We start from the raw sequence: 16031 nt of genomic DNA, 5'->3' as shown, positions 1-16031 counted from the left end.
CAGCTCCCTAGAAACCTTCCAGCATCCAGGTGCCTGCAGTACAGTGGAGGAGGAGCTTTGTAATATCCAGTGTCTCCATACCCAGCCTGCATGAAGCTTTGTGCTGTTATTGCCTGCTTTTGTCAGTCCATCTGATTACTGTATTCAACCTCTCACATTTTTGCCTTATTTCTCTATTTCCTCGCTTCCCCCCCTCCTTTCTTGGCACAACACTGTGAGCAACTCATCTTTCAACCCAAAGAAATTACCCTCAGCCAGTGATTACAGGGCGGCTTTGCCTTCTGCATGTACTGTGTCTTCATTGACTGTTTCTGTCACCTCCTGCATTGCTATCAGTTTGGCTTGACTGAGACAACCAGCAGGGCCAGCCAACAATTTAAATCACAGTCAAGGGGAACCTTGCTTTCTGGATAGGTTTTGTTTCATTTAGGTCATTCTGCACTCAACAGTGCTCAAATGTGGGGAAACTGATAATGTGTTCACGTTTTTTTTTTATTCAGTTTTTTCATTCCCATCATGCCTAACCTTTCTGAGGCAGCAATAGGAAGTATATAGGTAATAAAACCATAATAGGATCATATATATGGAATAATATATAATACACGTATATATACATTTACATATGAGTGCACCATCTACATCCTTCATATAGGTATATGTTGCCTGTATCCTTTCATTGTTAAGAGATTTGGGAAAGAAGCAATAGAATTCTTGGCTGGAGCAGCGGAATGTTATGGTTTCGTATTGTTCATATTTTTGCATTTTTGAGACTCAGATAAAAGCTCCGCATGTTGCAGTCTGACCTGAACAAAGTCAGGAAAAGCTCTGTGAAGTATTCTGTGAAAAGCAGATTTTATAAGCATGACTGCCAATGATTAGATGCTTTTCAACACTTTGTTTTCTTGCAGAGATTAAACCTAAGCTTCCAGGAAAGTTTTCTGCCCATGGACCGCAGATTGTCAGTATTCATCGAGTCTATATTCAAACAAGACAAGAGAAGCGCATTAATTTTACCATAGGGAGCCGAGCCTACTTACTTCCAAAAACATCTGTTGTAATTAAGTGCCCTGTACGAAGGTTCCAGAAATCACTTATCCGTTGGGAGAAAGATGGACAAGTGTTACAAAACTCCAAAAGACTTGGCATCACTAAGTCAGGCTCACTGAAAATACACTGTCTGGAAGCTGCTGATATCGGTGTGTACAGGTGTATTGCAGGCTCTGTGCATGAAACTTTTGTCCTCAAACTCATTGGTACTGACAACAGACTGATAGAACCACCAGCCCTTAGAAAACATGCCAGTGAGACCAGTAATGCAGATCACAATGAGGCCAACAGCTTTGGGGCCAAATGGCATAAAATGAGCAAAATGTGGCAGATGTGGAGTAAGAAGAACGAGCTCTATCTGGGTGACAGGCAAGTAAACGATCAACCGTTCCTTCGAACCCTCGAAAGCTTTGGGAGTAATTCAGCAGAAGGTTTCAGCTCCCGTGAGTTCAAGAACAAGCGCCTGGAGGCGGCGGTTCTGCAGGGCGCCTACAGCATGGACACCGTGCAGTTCGAGGAGCTGATAAGGAACATGAGTCAGCTCATTGAAACGGGAGAAGTCAGCGATGACTTGGCATCCCAGGTCATTTACCAGTTGATTGCTGAGTTATCTAGGCCTCCACAACCAACTACCGAAAAGTGGAAGGGGGCCCAGGATGAGAAACTTGCCTCAAAACTCGCAGGCAAATCGCCAAACGAATCCGAGCGTTTTGGCACAAAAACAGTTGATAAGTTAATGTTTGACCAGAAGGTTCCAGTTATTATGAGGCAAAAGGAAATTCCTCGAGTTTCCCTCAACAAAACAGTAACTGTAAGAATTGGAAATACAGTTTTTCTGACCAAGAATACTGGGACTGTCAATCTACTGTGTGAAACAGCTGGTACTAGTGAAGTGAAATACACTTGGACAAAAGATGGCGAGACATTAAAAGCCTCTGAGAAGTAAGTAAATAGCTTCTCTTTTACTTTTGACTGACTTATGTCCCTTTTGACTGTGAGAATCCCCCCTGCTGTGCAATATTAGAACATATTTCATAAAAATGAGATAAACATGACCACTGGGCCTTCCATCTTTTTAGTAAAGTAATTTATTTTTGTTCTTTCAAGTGTCTGTCATGTTGTTTGGCTTTACTAACTTCCAAGTGTTTGTCCTTTCCCTGATATTACGTGGGAGGATAGACTTTTTTTTACAAGGTGAAGTGTTTTGGATGTCCTTATTTTGTGATCTGCTGTAAGCATTTCATCTGTGTCAGAAAAAGGGCAGATTTATCCTCAAATTAGGAAGCCTATTGGATTCATTCAGATACCAAATACAGTGGGAACACATTAAAAACATCTGCCATGGTATAGATGAAAATATGTCTTAGCTCCTAAACATTTTCAGAAAGAAAAATATCACTGGTATCCTCACCGTTCTTCAACACAGTAAATGTTTAGGTATAACTGGAGCTGCATAACTTCAATTGAAAAAGAAAAAATGAGCTTCTATGGATTTTTTTTTCAATAGTTTAAAATGTTTCTGTTGAGGTCAGTGAAATACAAAGCAATAAAGAACCTATATTACCATCACGTTTGAGAGCTATACCTGAAGAACAAATACATCAAGAGTGTGTAATAGTCAGATATTTGCTCAAGACTGAGCAAATACTTCTACTTCATTGCTGATAAATTAGAATCTCACCTGATAATATTAACATTAACTTCGTGTGTGAGCCTCTTGGAATTACAGCTAGCTCTTGAGTAATGAAAAAAAACGATTCTGAAATGATAAAGGCACTTTTGGATATTTCTCAACATACTTAACTGATTAAATGCACTGCCAAGAAAAATATACTTCTGCAGAGCTATCAATTAAAGCAAAGACACCAAAACCAAGCCATTTTAAAAAGTTAAAATGTTTTTGGAACCATGTAGCTCCCACCAGTTATATTTATTTTATGAAATACGCATAATTTTCCATTAATTTATTGCAAGTGATCCTTTGATTTTTTTGGACATGATGGTGTTTTGTTTATTCACAAGTATGTTTGCTTCCTAATTTTAGCTCAGACTGATATTCTTTCACTTAAGGCATATATTAGCAAAGTAAGTTTATTTCCTACTTTTTTGCCAGTAAGATTTCTTGTACACAAATCCACGTATATGTGTGTGGACTCAAAAGCCAGTGACATCAATAGTGTTGCATCTGAAAAAGAGTGCGAGGAGGTAAATGGCTGTTTATGTTTCAGGTTTGTAAAGAGTGATGTACTTGAGCCATGCACAAGGGGGTTTGTTTTTCTGAGGTGCAAGTATTTTTAATTTTATTTTTTGTGAATCTATTTCGTAAGTGTACTCAGTGAGGGAAAATACCAGATCTGCAGGGTTTTTTGGATTCAGTGAGTGTAGGGTAAGTCATGAACTTTAGCACTGAGAAAGGTAACAAGGGAGAAATATTTTTATTTTCAGACTCTTTCCCAGCTTGTGATGCTCTCTCTAATATTTTGCCCCTCAGAGGGCAGGCCAGGTATTCAAGACACCTGTGAGGTTTTGGTGGAATATTTTAGCTTTAATTAGGATATTAAAAAAAGCCCCAACAATCCCAACCCCACAGTAATCTGAAGTTGGACCACATACCTTTAAATGTCCCAATCCTGCTGAAAACCAAGCTTGCTGTGGAGAGATCGATTTCTTACCAAGCCAAATACTTTTAATCGTGGTATTCTGATTTATTCATGCTGTTGTTCCCAAGGGATCCTGGTTTGTAGTAGCAAACCCTCTGTCCTTTCAAGACTGCAACTGGGACACAGCTTTGTAGAAGAAGGAGAGCTGAAGAATCTTCCATGTGTGTATCCCTGAGCATCTCCCATCTGTCACCAAAGAGGAGGCAGATCTGTTACTGTGTGTCCTGCTCTAGAACAGTAAACTCCTAAAAAGGGCTTTTGCTGCTTATCTTTAAGTCTTGCAAGAACATTCAGCAGGGTTTGACCCAGGGTAGTGACCCCTGTATTTCCTTGATTATTCTGCAGAGTGATCCTGGACACCATTGGAAAAGTGCAGATTCGGAATCCTACCCAAAGGGAACTTGGCACATATGGATGCCTGGTTGTTAATGACTTTGGGTTTGATACAGAAACATCAGTGCTATTGCGTGCAGGTAAGACTGTAGCATCTGCAGAACTGGGCTTTTATATATACATATATATATATATGCATATATATGTGTGTGTGTATAAATATAAATATATAAGCAACCATCCCCACTGCCATGTGAAATAGTTTATTTTATTGGCAATCCATGAAACTCTGCCTGATTTAATAGGCATCAATAAGATGGTCTTGTTGCTCTAAGTGCTCTAAAACCACAACAGGTGTGAGTTCAGTCTGTCCATATCTATCCCACCTGTATTTTCTGGCTGCTGCTTTGCAAAGTGAATTCTGTTCCAAACATAATGAATTCAAATACGGGATCTGTATTTATAAGCCAAATAAAGCTTTTAAAATTTATTATCCCTTTAATTTCAAAGAGATTCCTGTCATCTTGTCCTCTGTGTTAAATGTGACAAATCTGGAAGCCAGAAGTTTCTCAGCAGTTGTTGGAGATACAATCGTGGCAAGAATTGGAGCAAATATTATGATTGAGTGTCCAGTGAAAGGTAAGCAAAGAACTGCACTGACATTCCTTGTAATGTTGGAATCGGAAGTTTACCTTATATCTTGAAATAAATTACCAGTGAAGGCAGAAAATCATTGATCATTACTCTTTTTTTATTAAGCATGTCACCCACACCAGACCTATTTCTTTTCTGCCTGTCACTTCAATTTACACACATATGTTCAGAGTTTCCTTTAAAACTGCTTTTCTTTTCATGAACTGGTCTAGGCCTCCACCGTGGAGCTTAAAAGCCCACCAGAGTGCAGGACTATCTTGCTGCAATAGCAAGCATGGCCAGCTGACTTGCTCATCAGAGAACTTTCCTTATCCCTGTTTGAGATGCACATATGTCTAGACTATTGTTAAAACTGAAAATGAAATCTCCAGCCATAGCTTAATAGAACTTAAAACCTGACAGTGAAGTAAACTTACCTTTTAGAGCCATCAGTCTGCAGCTGCAGCAAGAAAACAAAGAACAGTGCCGAGCTGTGAGAGCATACAGATATTTTTCTAGCTCAACGTCTGTGGAGGAGCATTAATGTTAGTCAGAACTTACATGCATTAAGCAGTTCACTGCTTCATTTCATTTTCCAGTCCTTTATGTTGGGAAGGTAGATATTTTCCTTTTAATCTTATCATTGCTATCTTTTAAGTTTAAAGGGTAAGATTTAACTCACTGCGGCAATATTCCGTCAAATATTTAATAAGCTGAGCTCAGCCTTTTGTGAAGATGATGTGTGAAAGTGCCGATTATCACAAACATTGCAACTGAGTGCAAAGAGCAGCCTCAGAGCAGCCAGAGTGCCGCTCACATTTGTGCTGCTGGGAGGTGCAGATCAGAAGGGTGTTGATACTGAACCAGGGTAGTGATAGAAATATATGTATGCAAATAGCTCTGCACACAATAGTGGCGCCAGGCTGACATATATTAGGACGTGTGGCTCTGCTATTCACCGTTGTACCAAGGCTAATTCTTTGATGAAGTAATATTTTCCAGCTATAGTTTGGCAACTCCATGTATAACTGACCTACATCTCAAATTCAGCAGAGAGTTCATGTCACACTGTTAATATTAATATGGTTAGGATGGGTAAGCAGTTAGCAATTTAAATATAAATTAATATTTTCACATGGGACTGTAGATTTCCAAATGCTTCAGAATTGTGTATATTCGTGAGCCAAACTTTAGTTATGCTGAGACACCAGTGTTGACTTAAAAAATGATTTATCTAATTGCTTTATTTCCTGTCATTGCCAAGGAAGTAAGTATTGCTGTTTGTGAATAAAATAGAGCTTGCATGTCTTAAAATGTCACTAAGTCTAGAAGCAGAAAAACTTTTGCAATGATGTAAGAAGATTTTTCCTGTTCTCCTTTCCTTGAATAAAAAGTAGTAAACCACTGACTTCAGAAGATTGGACTTAATAGCACCTTATGCTAATACATTTGTCTAATAGATGGGACCCAAAAATATGTCTATTTGCAGAGTAGGAGGATGAGGACTTTGTTGTGAATGCTGACAAAGCATCATGTGAATGATCAGACAAACAAGAGTTTGAATAAGAAAAGAATACTAATATTTCTATGCACTCCAAAAGTTCCTACAAACAGGCAGTGTGAATGTTCAAGAGCCTTTTATCATTGTCACACATGTTGATTTACAGGAATGATCTCTTGCATTCTTGGAGGAATAGCCCACTCCAAACCCTTGCAAGTAATATCTGGAACAAAAGTGCCGTTAGACAGTGATCAAACGTGACTGTTCGTCGGCTGAGGATCTCTTAGAGTCACCTGTAAAAGCAATTGTAAGAGCCTTTCTTTTAGTGTCAGGGAGACCTTGACTAGATCTGGAGCACTTCTTTCTCGCTGCCTTTCCTCCTGATTGCTCAGAGACAGGGATGTGTTTTCTCTGTGGATGACAACTTCTCTGCCTGTCCCAAGTCTTTGTGTTCTCCATGTTCTGCTCCATGCTTGTTCAGGATCCTTCTACACAGACATTACTCATGCAGATTTCTCTGTAGTGTCATGCAGATACATTTGATCTTTTGGCCTCTCACTGGTCCACAAAACTCCACAAGATGAACCATCTAATGAATAAGGTGTCTGTGTGTGTGAAAAGTATTAGTGCCATGGCAGTAGCAGAATTCTTAACTTACTTTTGAATTTCTTGGCTGCAATGACTTCTGAAGATTTTTTTTTCCTGTAGGATAAATAACCTAAAGTACTTTTTAGAGTTGTTCAATCCATAGTTTCCTCTGGGAATAAATCTACACATTGAAGATGTAAAGATTAATATTCTGTGCTGTGTTGGCCTGTTGAGTAAAGGGGTTTTTTCTTTTTCATTGTTACTGATTTGATTCTTTTGTCCTTTTGAAAGCTTTTCTTGCACACTCCAAAAATCACATTGAGATTGAAAAAAGCCTTTGAAATGCTGAAGAGCAGTGTATCCTAATAAACAGAAGAGCATCAAAGAACAGACTAAGAAAAGTTAGCTGAACTGCTGAAGCTGATGGTATCACTTTCTTTTCTCTTTTCAATTTATAACTAAACTATTTTTCCACTAATTATAATAAACTCACTTTTATAGCTCCCACACGAGCATACACTCAGAGATATTCATGGCAGTCTGGATAGATTCATATTCCATTCTTACAGCCAAGAGCTTTTCAATCAACACACATGGTATAAATATCAATACTGATTGCTCCAAATTGCTCTTGGATAACATTTATTGTATTTGCAGAAAAGATCACTTTGTGATTATTGCGAAAATAAACTAAAACTGTCAGACTCCATTTATTGTAAAACCTTTGAAAGTTGTAAGTTGAAGTAAAATAGGGGGGAAAGTGGAATTACATATAAAATGTGCGTTGTCTGCCACTTGCTGGTGAGAGAGTGGAAGTGACACACACTGAGCTCAGGTTGTTTATACTTTACATTGCAGCTCTGAAATATCTTGGCACAGAGGCCTTGAAGAGCAGAAACTCCATCTTCATCCAAATTCTGCATTCCTATGAATACATTTTGGCACTCTAATAATAACATACTGATAAAAAATTGTGAGAAATACACAAAACCTGTTGTATCTTTTTGCACAGAAGTTTCACAAAGGTGGACTAACTACTTGGTGTCAGTATTGGAACTTGAAACAGGTCCAGAAAAATCAAGATTTTGATTTTCCATCTGTTCCTTCATTTACCCACACTATTCCAAATGTGACTTTGATGCTATTCTTTGTCTTCTATGCTTAACCCCTCAGAAGACACCAGTGAAGAAATATAGCAGTTTAATACGTAGGATTCTGGCTCTTCATTTCTTTTAGGTTTTTTGTGTGTTCTAAAAGATATTAATAATAGATTCCAAAAATTTGAAGGGGTGAGTAGAGATTTATTTTATGAGGAAGAAATGGCAGTATTTATAATATAAGGAATATATTTTCCTCTTATGCTTTTTACAGTAAGTGCATCTACTTTAGAGTTTTTGTTTGGATCAGACATAAGTGGAAAGGACTGACAGAAGCTTAATTGTGTTTTGCTATGTGTTTTTTAACAGTCTGGGAACCTGAAAACTTTGGATATACCTAAACTGAAAGGTGTGCCTTTCAGTTCAGGTGTGCCTTTCAGTTCAGGTGTGCCTTTCAGTTCAGGTGTGCCTGGGGACTATGCCTATCATTTTCCCAGTATTAATGGACAGTATGTCCAAGGGTCCAGGCAAGATTCACCAAGTGGTCCAAAGCAATCCTCATCCCAACACTCATCAAGAGTGTTTTGGGACCTCAGTACCTACTGTGTCTCTTTAAAAGCACATTCCTAAGGTCCTTCACTACTTTCTGATGTAGGTGTAGCCTGCAGACTTCAGGGAGGAGAGGGGAAAACAAAAATTGAAATGGTTTACAGCATTGCTTTTTTTCTCTCACAGCTTTGCTAATTGGAGGAATTTCCTTTAAATTCCTAATTCATGGGGGGTTAAGATAGGCTGTGTGAAAGTAAAATTTCAAATGCTTCCTACTTCAGTTTGCAAAAAACTGTCAAGAAGTTCCCTAGGCAAAGTTTAACATAATCTAATAGTGTAAAGGAAGAGGCAAGCTCCCTGGTTAGCACCTGATTGAATGACTGAGAGGAACAAGTGGTCAAATTTACTGTGGAGAGAGAGAGGGTAGGGTGCCCCGAAGACTGTTCTAGTATTTGTGATTCTCAGCATTTTTATAGAAGTTCTCAAAAAGAATGTGAGCAGTTAGTTGACTTCAGCTTTAAAGAATGAAGATTTATACAGGCTAATTGGATCTAAAGCTCTGCAAAGAGTTGCAGCAGGATCACACAAGTCATGTTTAATAGCTAAATGAGGGCAAAGGGTGTTCTGAATTGATATTGCAGAATAAATGTACACATAGAGCAAGTAATTCTAAAGACAGACATATAGACATGTCTGTACCTGAAGACTGTCACTCAGAGAAAGATCTGTGGAGTCATGGTGGGTAGTTCCATGGGAACACCAGCACACTTGCTGGGTGCTGGCCATAAAGGCAAATCAAAGCTAATGACAGAGGAATGGATGAAAGAATAGAAAATATAAACTGGCCATTGCTTAAAGTTCTGGTAAATTCTGTTTGCAGCTTGTTAATCTCATCTCAAAAACTATATATTAGTGCTGGACGAGGTAGAGAGGACAGCACTATTAGAGGAAATAGGTTTGATGGTCTGAGGGCTACTTCTGGTCCTGGAACATAGGAAGGTATATTGAGGAGGGGTCATTCAATAAGTGCCACGACTTTTGTACTCTGCCTGCACATCCCCAGGTGCCCATCAATGGACAATAAGTGCTTTTAATTGGACTTCAGGTCTAACGAAGGGTAGCAATTCCTCTGTAGTTCTTTAATTTCTGATTAAATTATATTTTCCAAGTCCCTGCATGTGTATGTACTTTATGATGATAAATGTCTGAGTCCTTGGTGATATAGCACTGTTAGTCAGTGAAGTGAAAATATAATTTCCACAGTTGGGCAAAACAGTCTCTGCTAACAGTGCTGGATTGTGGAACTGCCCTAATGAACACCAACCAAGTCGTTGTTGGGGGTCGACTACAGAATTCAGTCTAGCAATCATTACTTGCCTTGCTTTAAGTGCCTGATGTTGAAAAATATTAGCCTTAAACTTCTGCAGCTGGAAAAAAGATCAAGTTCTCTTTGAGATGACAGCCAGAGAACTAAACAGAACCCGACAGAGCTGTAGTAAGAGTGGGACAAGAAGGGGTCTTGTTGGGGAACCCCTCTAAGGAGGTCACCAGATGTCGGTAAGAATATCTAAATCCTGCCAGATGCTGCTACCACCTAGGAAGAGGGGCTGGTAGGAAGCAGGAGAGGTAATAGCTTTGAAAGATTGTGAGAGAAGGGGCAGTGTCAGAGGGCAGGTTGGGGGATCACACCGAGTGCCAGAATGTCTCACGCCAGTGCTCTATCCAAGGCTGTTATTCCTGGTGAAGTGGGCAAGATTCATACTGGTAATTTCAGTAGCAGCAGGGTTTAGGCTTTTTAGGGTTCACTAGAAGTTGATTGTCTGACCATAGTTCAGGTGAATATGAAGGCAGTTTATGAGAGAAAATATGAAGACGTATCAGTCAAAGAGATTGCTTTGTAAGTGCACTGGACGTGTTAGTGAGTGTAGGGTAAATAATAGTCGGATGACATTCATTGTGCGTATTGCTGACGCAGAAGTGTTTCCTCTGAAAGTTGACATGCAAATTTAGGCTCTGAAATTAGGTAAACTTTTAGTGAAGTGCAGCGAAATGTGCTTTGTGCCAGCACAGTTCTGCCTTGCTCTTGAATGGGAAATACAGAATACTTTATGAGATTCTACATAGCTGGGGGAAAAATTTTTGAAGACATATCCAATGTTTTAGAGCAACTAGTTAGTAGGCCAAGATTTTTATGGTGTGTAATATTTCACAGGGCTTTCAAGGTTGGAGGAAATTTGTTTTTGAACACTGAATATTTTAAGGGCACCCTATAGTGCAGATTCCTTTTTTTTTTCCCTTCTTTTAAACACGTGTTTTGCAGTCCTATCCGGAGCTGGACTTTTTTTCCATAACATTTGCTGTCCCAGGGCCACTCATGGCTTTTTTCATGGAACATTGAGTATCGTAGATCTGCTCCAGTGCTAGTGGAAAATAACCTGTGTTTGAGGTCAGAAAAATAGATTAAGCTAATTTTAAAGTTTTATAGCCACTTAGGTCTATAGTAGAAATTTTTAAGAGGATTTAGATCCGTTGCAACAGTAAGATTTGCATTTTTAAGGTTTTTCTAAGACTAAGAATGCCTGAGTTGAGGAATGCATCTTTGTCAATGAAGGACAATAACAGCCATCTTTAATTCTGAGTATGTGTTTAATTGCATTCCCTGGTAGGAATGCATTTAGTCTTATGCCTAAGTGCTTTCCTGGCTTGGAACTGTAGAATATGACTGTTTGATTCTGTTATTATCTGAATCCAGTGATAGATCTCCCATTTGAAGCACTGAGATCTATATTGCACTCAGGGACTCTGAACCTGTGGCATTTTGGGGAGTTGGTACCTTTGGGATCATCCTCAGCTGCATCTGTGTGGAGATGGAGTAGGAAGGAAACAAAGGTGGCTACAGGCTATTTCCTACCTCTTCCCCCTTTCCATTCTGTCTGGGCATCAAACCACGAATTCTTCAGCTTAAAAGTCTTCTTGCTACAATTCTGTGATGGAAAAGGCTCTCAAAGACAGGGTGAAAGTTATTTTTGTTCATTTAAAGTCCCTGTGTAAATCAACCTGTGTGTAAGGGAGAGTTAACCATCCACAGTAGAATTCAACCTCGTGCACAAGACAAACTCCTCTGTGAAGTCCTACAAATATGTCCCAAAGCTTAAATATAATTTCAGGTCCTTTAAGAAAATAAAAGAAAACAAAAACTTGGGTTTGGCTTATTTTTGCTTAGTTTAGTTTCTACTTGGATAAGAAAACAGTACTTAAAACTCTTAGGGTTTTATTTACATGAGTACTAAAGGGTAAAGTAGAGGTTTTAAGCCTTAACTACTTACCTAGAGAAAAAAAAAGAGTTTTTTTAGTGTTTTGATGGTATGCTTGAACTCTGTCCTGCAGTTTCTCTGTAAAAAATTGGTGTTTTTCACAGTGCTACTGTAAGAGTCTTGTCACAAGAGGAATGTGGGAATTGTGTACTTTGCCTGCTTTCTCACAAGAGCTGATAGATGACACTTAGCTCAGTGTGCAGTGCTGCATTCCAGTAGGGAAGGAAAAATCTTATCTCGGGAGCAGTAAATATGGAGTCTAATTTCTAAAGGAGAAGCACTGAAAATCTGCACGATGGAAGTTTTTTCCACCTGAAGTGTACTAATGGTGACTGGTGGGTTATGAGATGGAGTTTAATGTGAAGCACTGTTAAACTAAAAGGTAAATGCAAACCTAAAAATATTTTTTGTAAGTGTCCTCCAACAGTAAGAGTTTCTCCTGATAGGAATTCTAGAAATGAGAGTATAAACAAGAACTCTGTTTCTCGTGAGAGTTATGGCACTAAAGGATTTCACTGACCATATGAACACACAGATAAACTGAAGCATCCAGAGACCTTGAAATGCATGTGCTGCTTTGCCGAGGAGTGCAAAGGAGTTGGACTACAGGGGTCTCTCTTCTCTAGCTTTCTCTCTTTAATCCATTTTTAGGGTGTCTCTTAGGAGATGTGATAGCACTGTACCATCAGCCTTTTTTCTGACTGATTTCTCTCTGGCTGCACAACTCTGAAAGATTCATGTTGCATTTGTGCCCTGTAGTTTTGGGTTCCCCTGAAAGGTTAGAGGCCCCTGATTTCTGATGTACATCTGTGTCCTGACCGCAGAGTGTGCAGAGTCCTGTTCCCCTCTCATCCCTTCATGCTCTACTCCAGCCTGTAATCAGTCCCCAAACTCTTCTCTGAAAGGAATCTTCCTGTTATGCCTTAGCTCAGCACTCAGGCTGAGGATTTGCTTTAATACTCTTAATGACAACCTAACCAAAAGCCCATGAAAAGGTCACAGAAGGAGCTTAATTGCAAATACCAGTTGTTTTTAAGAAGATAATCCAACATCTCTCAGTCTCACTTTCAGATAGTGATACTCTTTTTCTTATCCATGTAATAAAAAAAGTTTGGGGGAAAAAAATAGAACCATGAAGTGCAAAATCTTGCAGGGTCCTCAAAATTATTATGAAGAGGCCAGCTCAGAGGGGCTCAGCACACAGTTCACATAACAATTATTAACTCCTGGATAAAAATCTTCAGGATAATTTTGGCTAAAGTACCATGTTGTAATTATCCCCACTACTATTTTCAGCTCAAACAGCTCACCTTTATGGATGTACCCTGGAGGTATCCAGGTAACATCAACTCCACTTCAAAATGACAGCATGTGATAACTGTGTATAATGCATTAGTGTTGGTTTTTTCTGTGATGTATTTAACTGATCATTTTCCATGGGTTCCCCACACACAGGCTCTTTACCTGTAAGTACCAGCACCCCAAAGATCACTTGGGTGGATTCACTGTGCATGACAGATGGACTGGCTGCTGGGCTGTTGTGCAGGGCTCTGGCTGCACTTCTGCTCCTCAGACCTCGAGTTTATGTTTATGTGCTCACATTACTCACTTGAGTAGGGGCCTGATTTACTTGTGTGTGTGTGGTATTACTCGCTTGTTTCCCCTAAAGAGAAACATATACAGCTCTTTGGAGAAACAAAGAGGAATCATTTGCTATAACTTGAGTGTAAGGTATGTGACAGACAGGCAATTTTGAACTTAAAATGAGTGGCAAAGCTATTCTGCAGATTTCTGCAAACTGAACTCCAGTCAAGGTTTTAAAAGGCTCTACATATCTCTGAATGGGACATGGCTAGAAGAATAAAGACATGGCTATTTTTCTGGGATAAACTCTAGGATACAAACCATGTTTGGAAGAAAAATATTTTACTTTAGTTAAATCCCTGGAATGAGTTCCATTTCTAAATGCTGTTGTGAGAGCAGAGGGAGGACTGTATCCCGAGGTGATACTGGGCTGATGTTTGATAGACACTCAGGTTAAAAGTTTAAATTTGAACCATTCCAAACGTTTTTGTGTTTTGTGGAATTTGACTTTAAACCTTCTTACTTTAGTCCCATCTCAATTGTGCTGCTCCTGGCTTCTTTTTGGCTCTGATTGCTCTGCTGGGTTTTGGTGCCAGTGAGGTTAGTCTGGCTGCAAACCTCTAGGCCTTAAACAACTCAGCATCCTCACACCACCTCCTCAGCCCATCTGCATGGTAACTATATACTCCTGAATGGCCATGGAAAGTACACTGTAAAGGAAAAATATGTCTGAGAATGATACACTTTAGCCAGAAAGCTGGGGTAAAATGGAAAAAAGACCCTTAAAACAAGACCTTGTCCTAATTCCAAAAGGATTTTTCAAAGTGGCATAAAGCGTTTTCTGGAAACTTGAAAAATAGCCTGGGTTTTGGACCCCTGTGCACTCTGCAGATCTGTGCTTTGTTTTATGCAGCTTCCTTCAGTAAAATACAAATCTACATGGGTTTAAAAGCACCGAACAGCTGCTAAATTGTCTAGAATAAAATCTGTGATTGTGCAGAAGAGTGTTTCTCTCTGCTGCCTTTCTAGACAAAATGGCGAGGGGAGCTTTTTCCTTCTGTGAAATAGCAGATTCCAAAAAATATGTCTGGTTCCTATTACAGCAAAGGAAAAACTTGAGGTGTGCGTTGGAAGTGCTAAGCCAGTGATTGAAATGCTAAAGTTGTTCCTAAAGGCCATTCCACATCATGAAGACATCATCTGTAAAGTAATACTGCACAATGATCTGTGAAGAGAGGAGTCTGAATTAGCATTGGATGTGGCTGGAACTTCCAAATGTCCAAAATTTGGGTCAGCTTCTGTAGCAGAACCTGTTTTGGTAGTCTTCAGTGAGCACTGACTGTTGTATTTAGCAAGAAAAAGAGTTCAGATGAAAGACAGTTTATCTACTCTGACTTGTCTCTTGCCTGCACCTTTGTGCACCTCTGTGGCTGCTCAGTGTGCCACGTACATCAACCTACCCAGTGACTTCCACAGGATTTTGGAACTTGGAAAGAGCATTTCTGCTGCAGCAGCTCAACCAGAGCACAAGCAATGAGGTGTCTGATTTGCCAACTAGCAAAATATCTTTTTAAAGGCAAACGTTTGAGGAATGTAAAACAGTAGAAGTCCTCCCACTGGTACTGTGCCAGTGGAAAAATCATCTCATTAAAAATAAATGTCCAGAGTACTTTGTTGATTAAAATTTAAAATGAAAAGTTATCTTCAAATGCTGAGGTTCTCACAGCTCAAGAGTTACAGCAGGAATGATGACAGACCTTTGGTTTTCTATGCCATGATAACCGAGATTGCTTAACGACTGAGTCCCTCTTTCTCTTCTTTTCTCTTCACACTGTTGTTACTTGGTGTATAGATCACATCTGCAACTTGGAGAGGTTTTCAGGAGTTTTTTGGCATAAATTTGCCACGTGTATTTTCTAATCTAATTGATAAATACATCCTTTTCTTTTCTTTAATAGAAATATTTTTCCCATTTCTTTTTTCTTTTTTTTTTTTTGATCAGAAATGGAATATTCATTTCTTCCTTAATGTATTTTGAGAGACGAGTTGAATGTAGAGGGTCTCTGCAGATCTTTACATCAGCTGGTCCTGACTGGGTTTAATGGTCTCACATCTTGTTCAGCAGCAAGACATGGGAGCACATTGCTCTTGTAGAACTGGTAGCAGTTTTTAAAGCTGTCTGTGAGCTTGGCTTTACAGTACTTTAATTTTAACCTTTAATCTTAGTGGGATGCTGAATTACTAGGAAGGCTCACAACTGAGAAGTTTTCTTGTGAGTGTAAAAAGTGCTTGTTTTGCTGCAATGTTGTTACTTTGGTTTTCCCCCCTGTGAAATGACAATGGAAACCTGGGATTCTTGGTTGTTACAGTATCAGTTAGCAATATAAACCCTACGGTTTATCTCTCACAATAAATGCTTTAATTACTTGCATTTTAAAGGTGTTCCACAACCAAACGTAACATGGTCAAAGAAGAAAGATATTCTACAAATCAATTCTTTCTTGGTTTTGAATGGCTCTTTATTTCTGAGGAATGTTTCCTATGAAGATGCAGGAATATACACCTGCAGAGCAACTAATGCTCTCGGAAAAGCTGAAGCTGCTTCTGTTCTCCAAATAACTGGTAAGTGCTAAATGAGAATTCCTTACTGATAACAACAGGGAGACACTTTATAATCAAAATTTAACAATAAAATAGTTGGGGGGATACTTAGCACTTTATTAGG

General features: G+C 39.1%; 1 protein-coding gene across 10 annotated transcripts in view; it reads left to right on the top strand.

The window, feature by feature from the left end:
* Window positions 1-16031, top strand: part of ADAMTSL3 (ADAMTS like 3) — a 180465-nt gene that overhangs the window by 151808 nt on the left and 12626 nt on the right. For all 10 annotated transcript variants that reach the window (XM_017805094.1, XM_017805098.1, XM_017805099.1 and 7 more), the window contains 4 exons: window positions 909-1989; window positions 4053-4180; window positions 4551-4679; window positions 15746-15928. In XM_017805094.1, the coding sequence (XP_017660583.1) occupies window positions 909-1989; window positions 4053-4180; window positions 4551-4679; window positions 15746-15928 (1521 nt within the window). The remainder of the gene's footprint in view (window positions 1-908; window positions 1990-4052; window positions 4181-4550; window positions 4680-15745; window positions 15929-16031) is intronic.

Source organism: Lepidothrix coronata, unplaced genomic scaffold (genome assembly GCF_001604755.1).
Source record: "Lepidothrix coronata isolate B3197 unplaced genomic scaffold, Lepidothrix_coronata-1.0 Scaffold11, whole genome shotgun sequence".
NCBI classification, from domain to species: Eukaryota; Metazoa; Chordata; class Aves; order Passeriformes; family Pipridae; genus Lepidothrix; species Lepidothrix coronata.
Note: the sequence above shows the minus strand (reverse complement) of the source record. Positions and strands in the feature narration are given on the sequence as shown.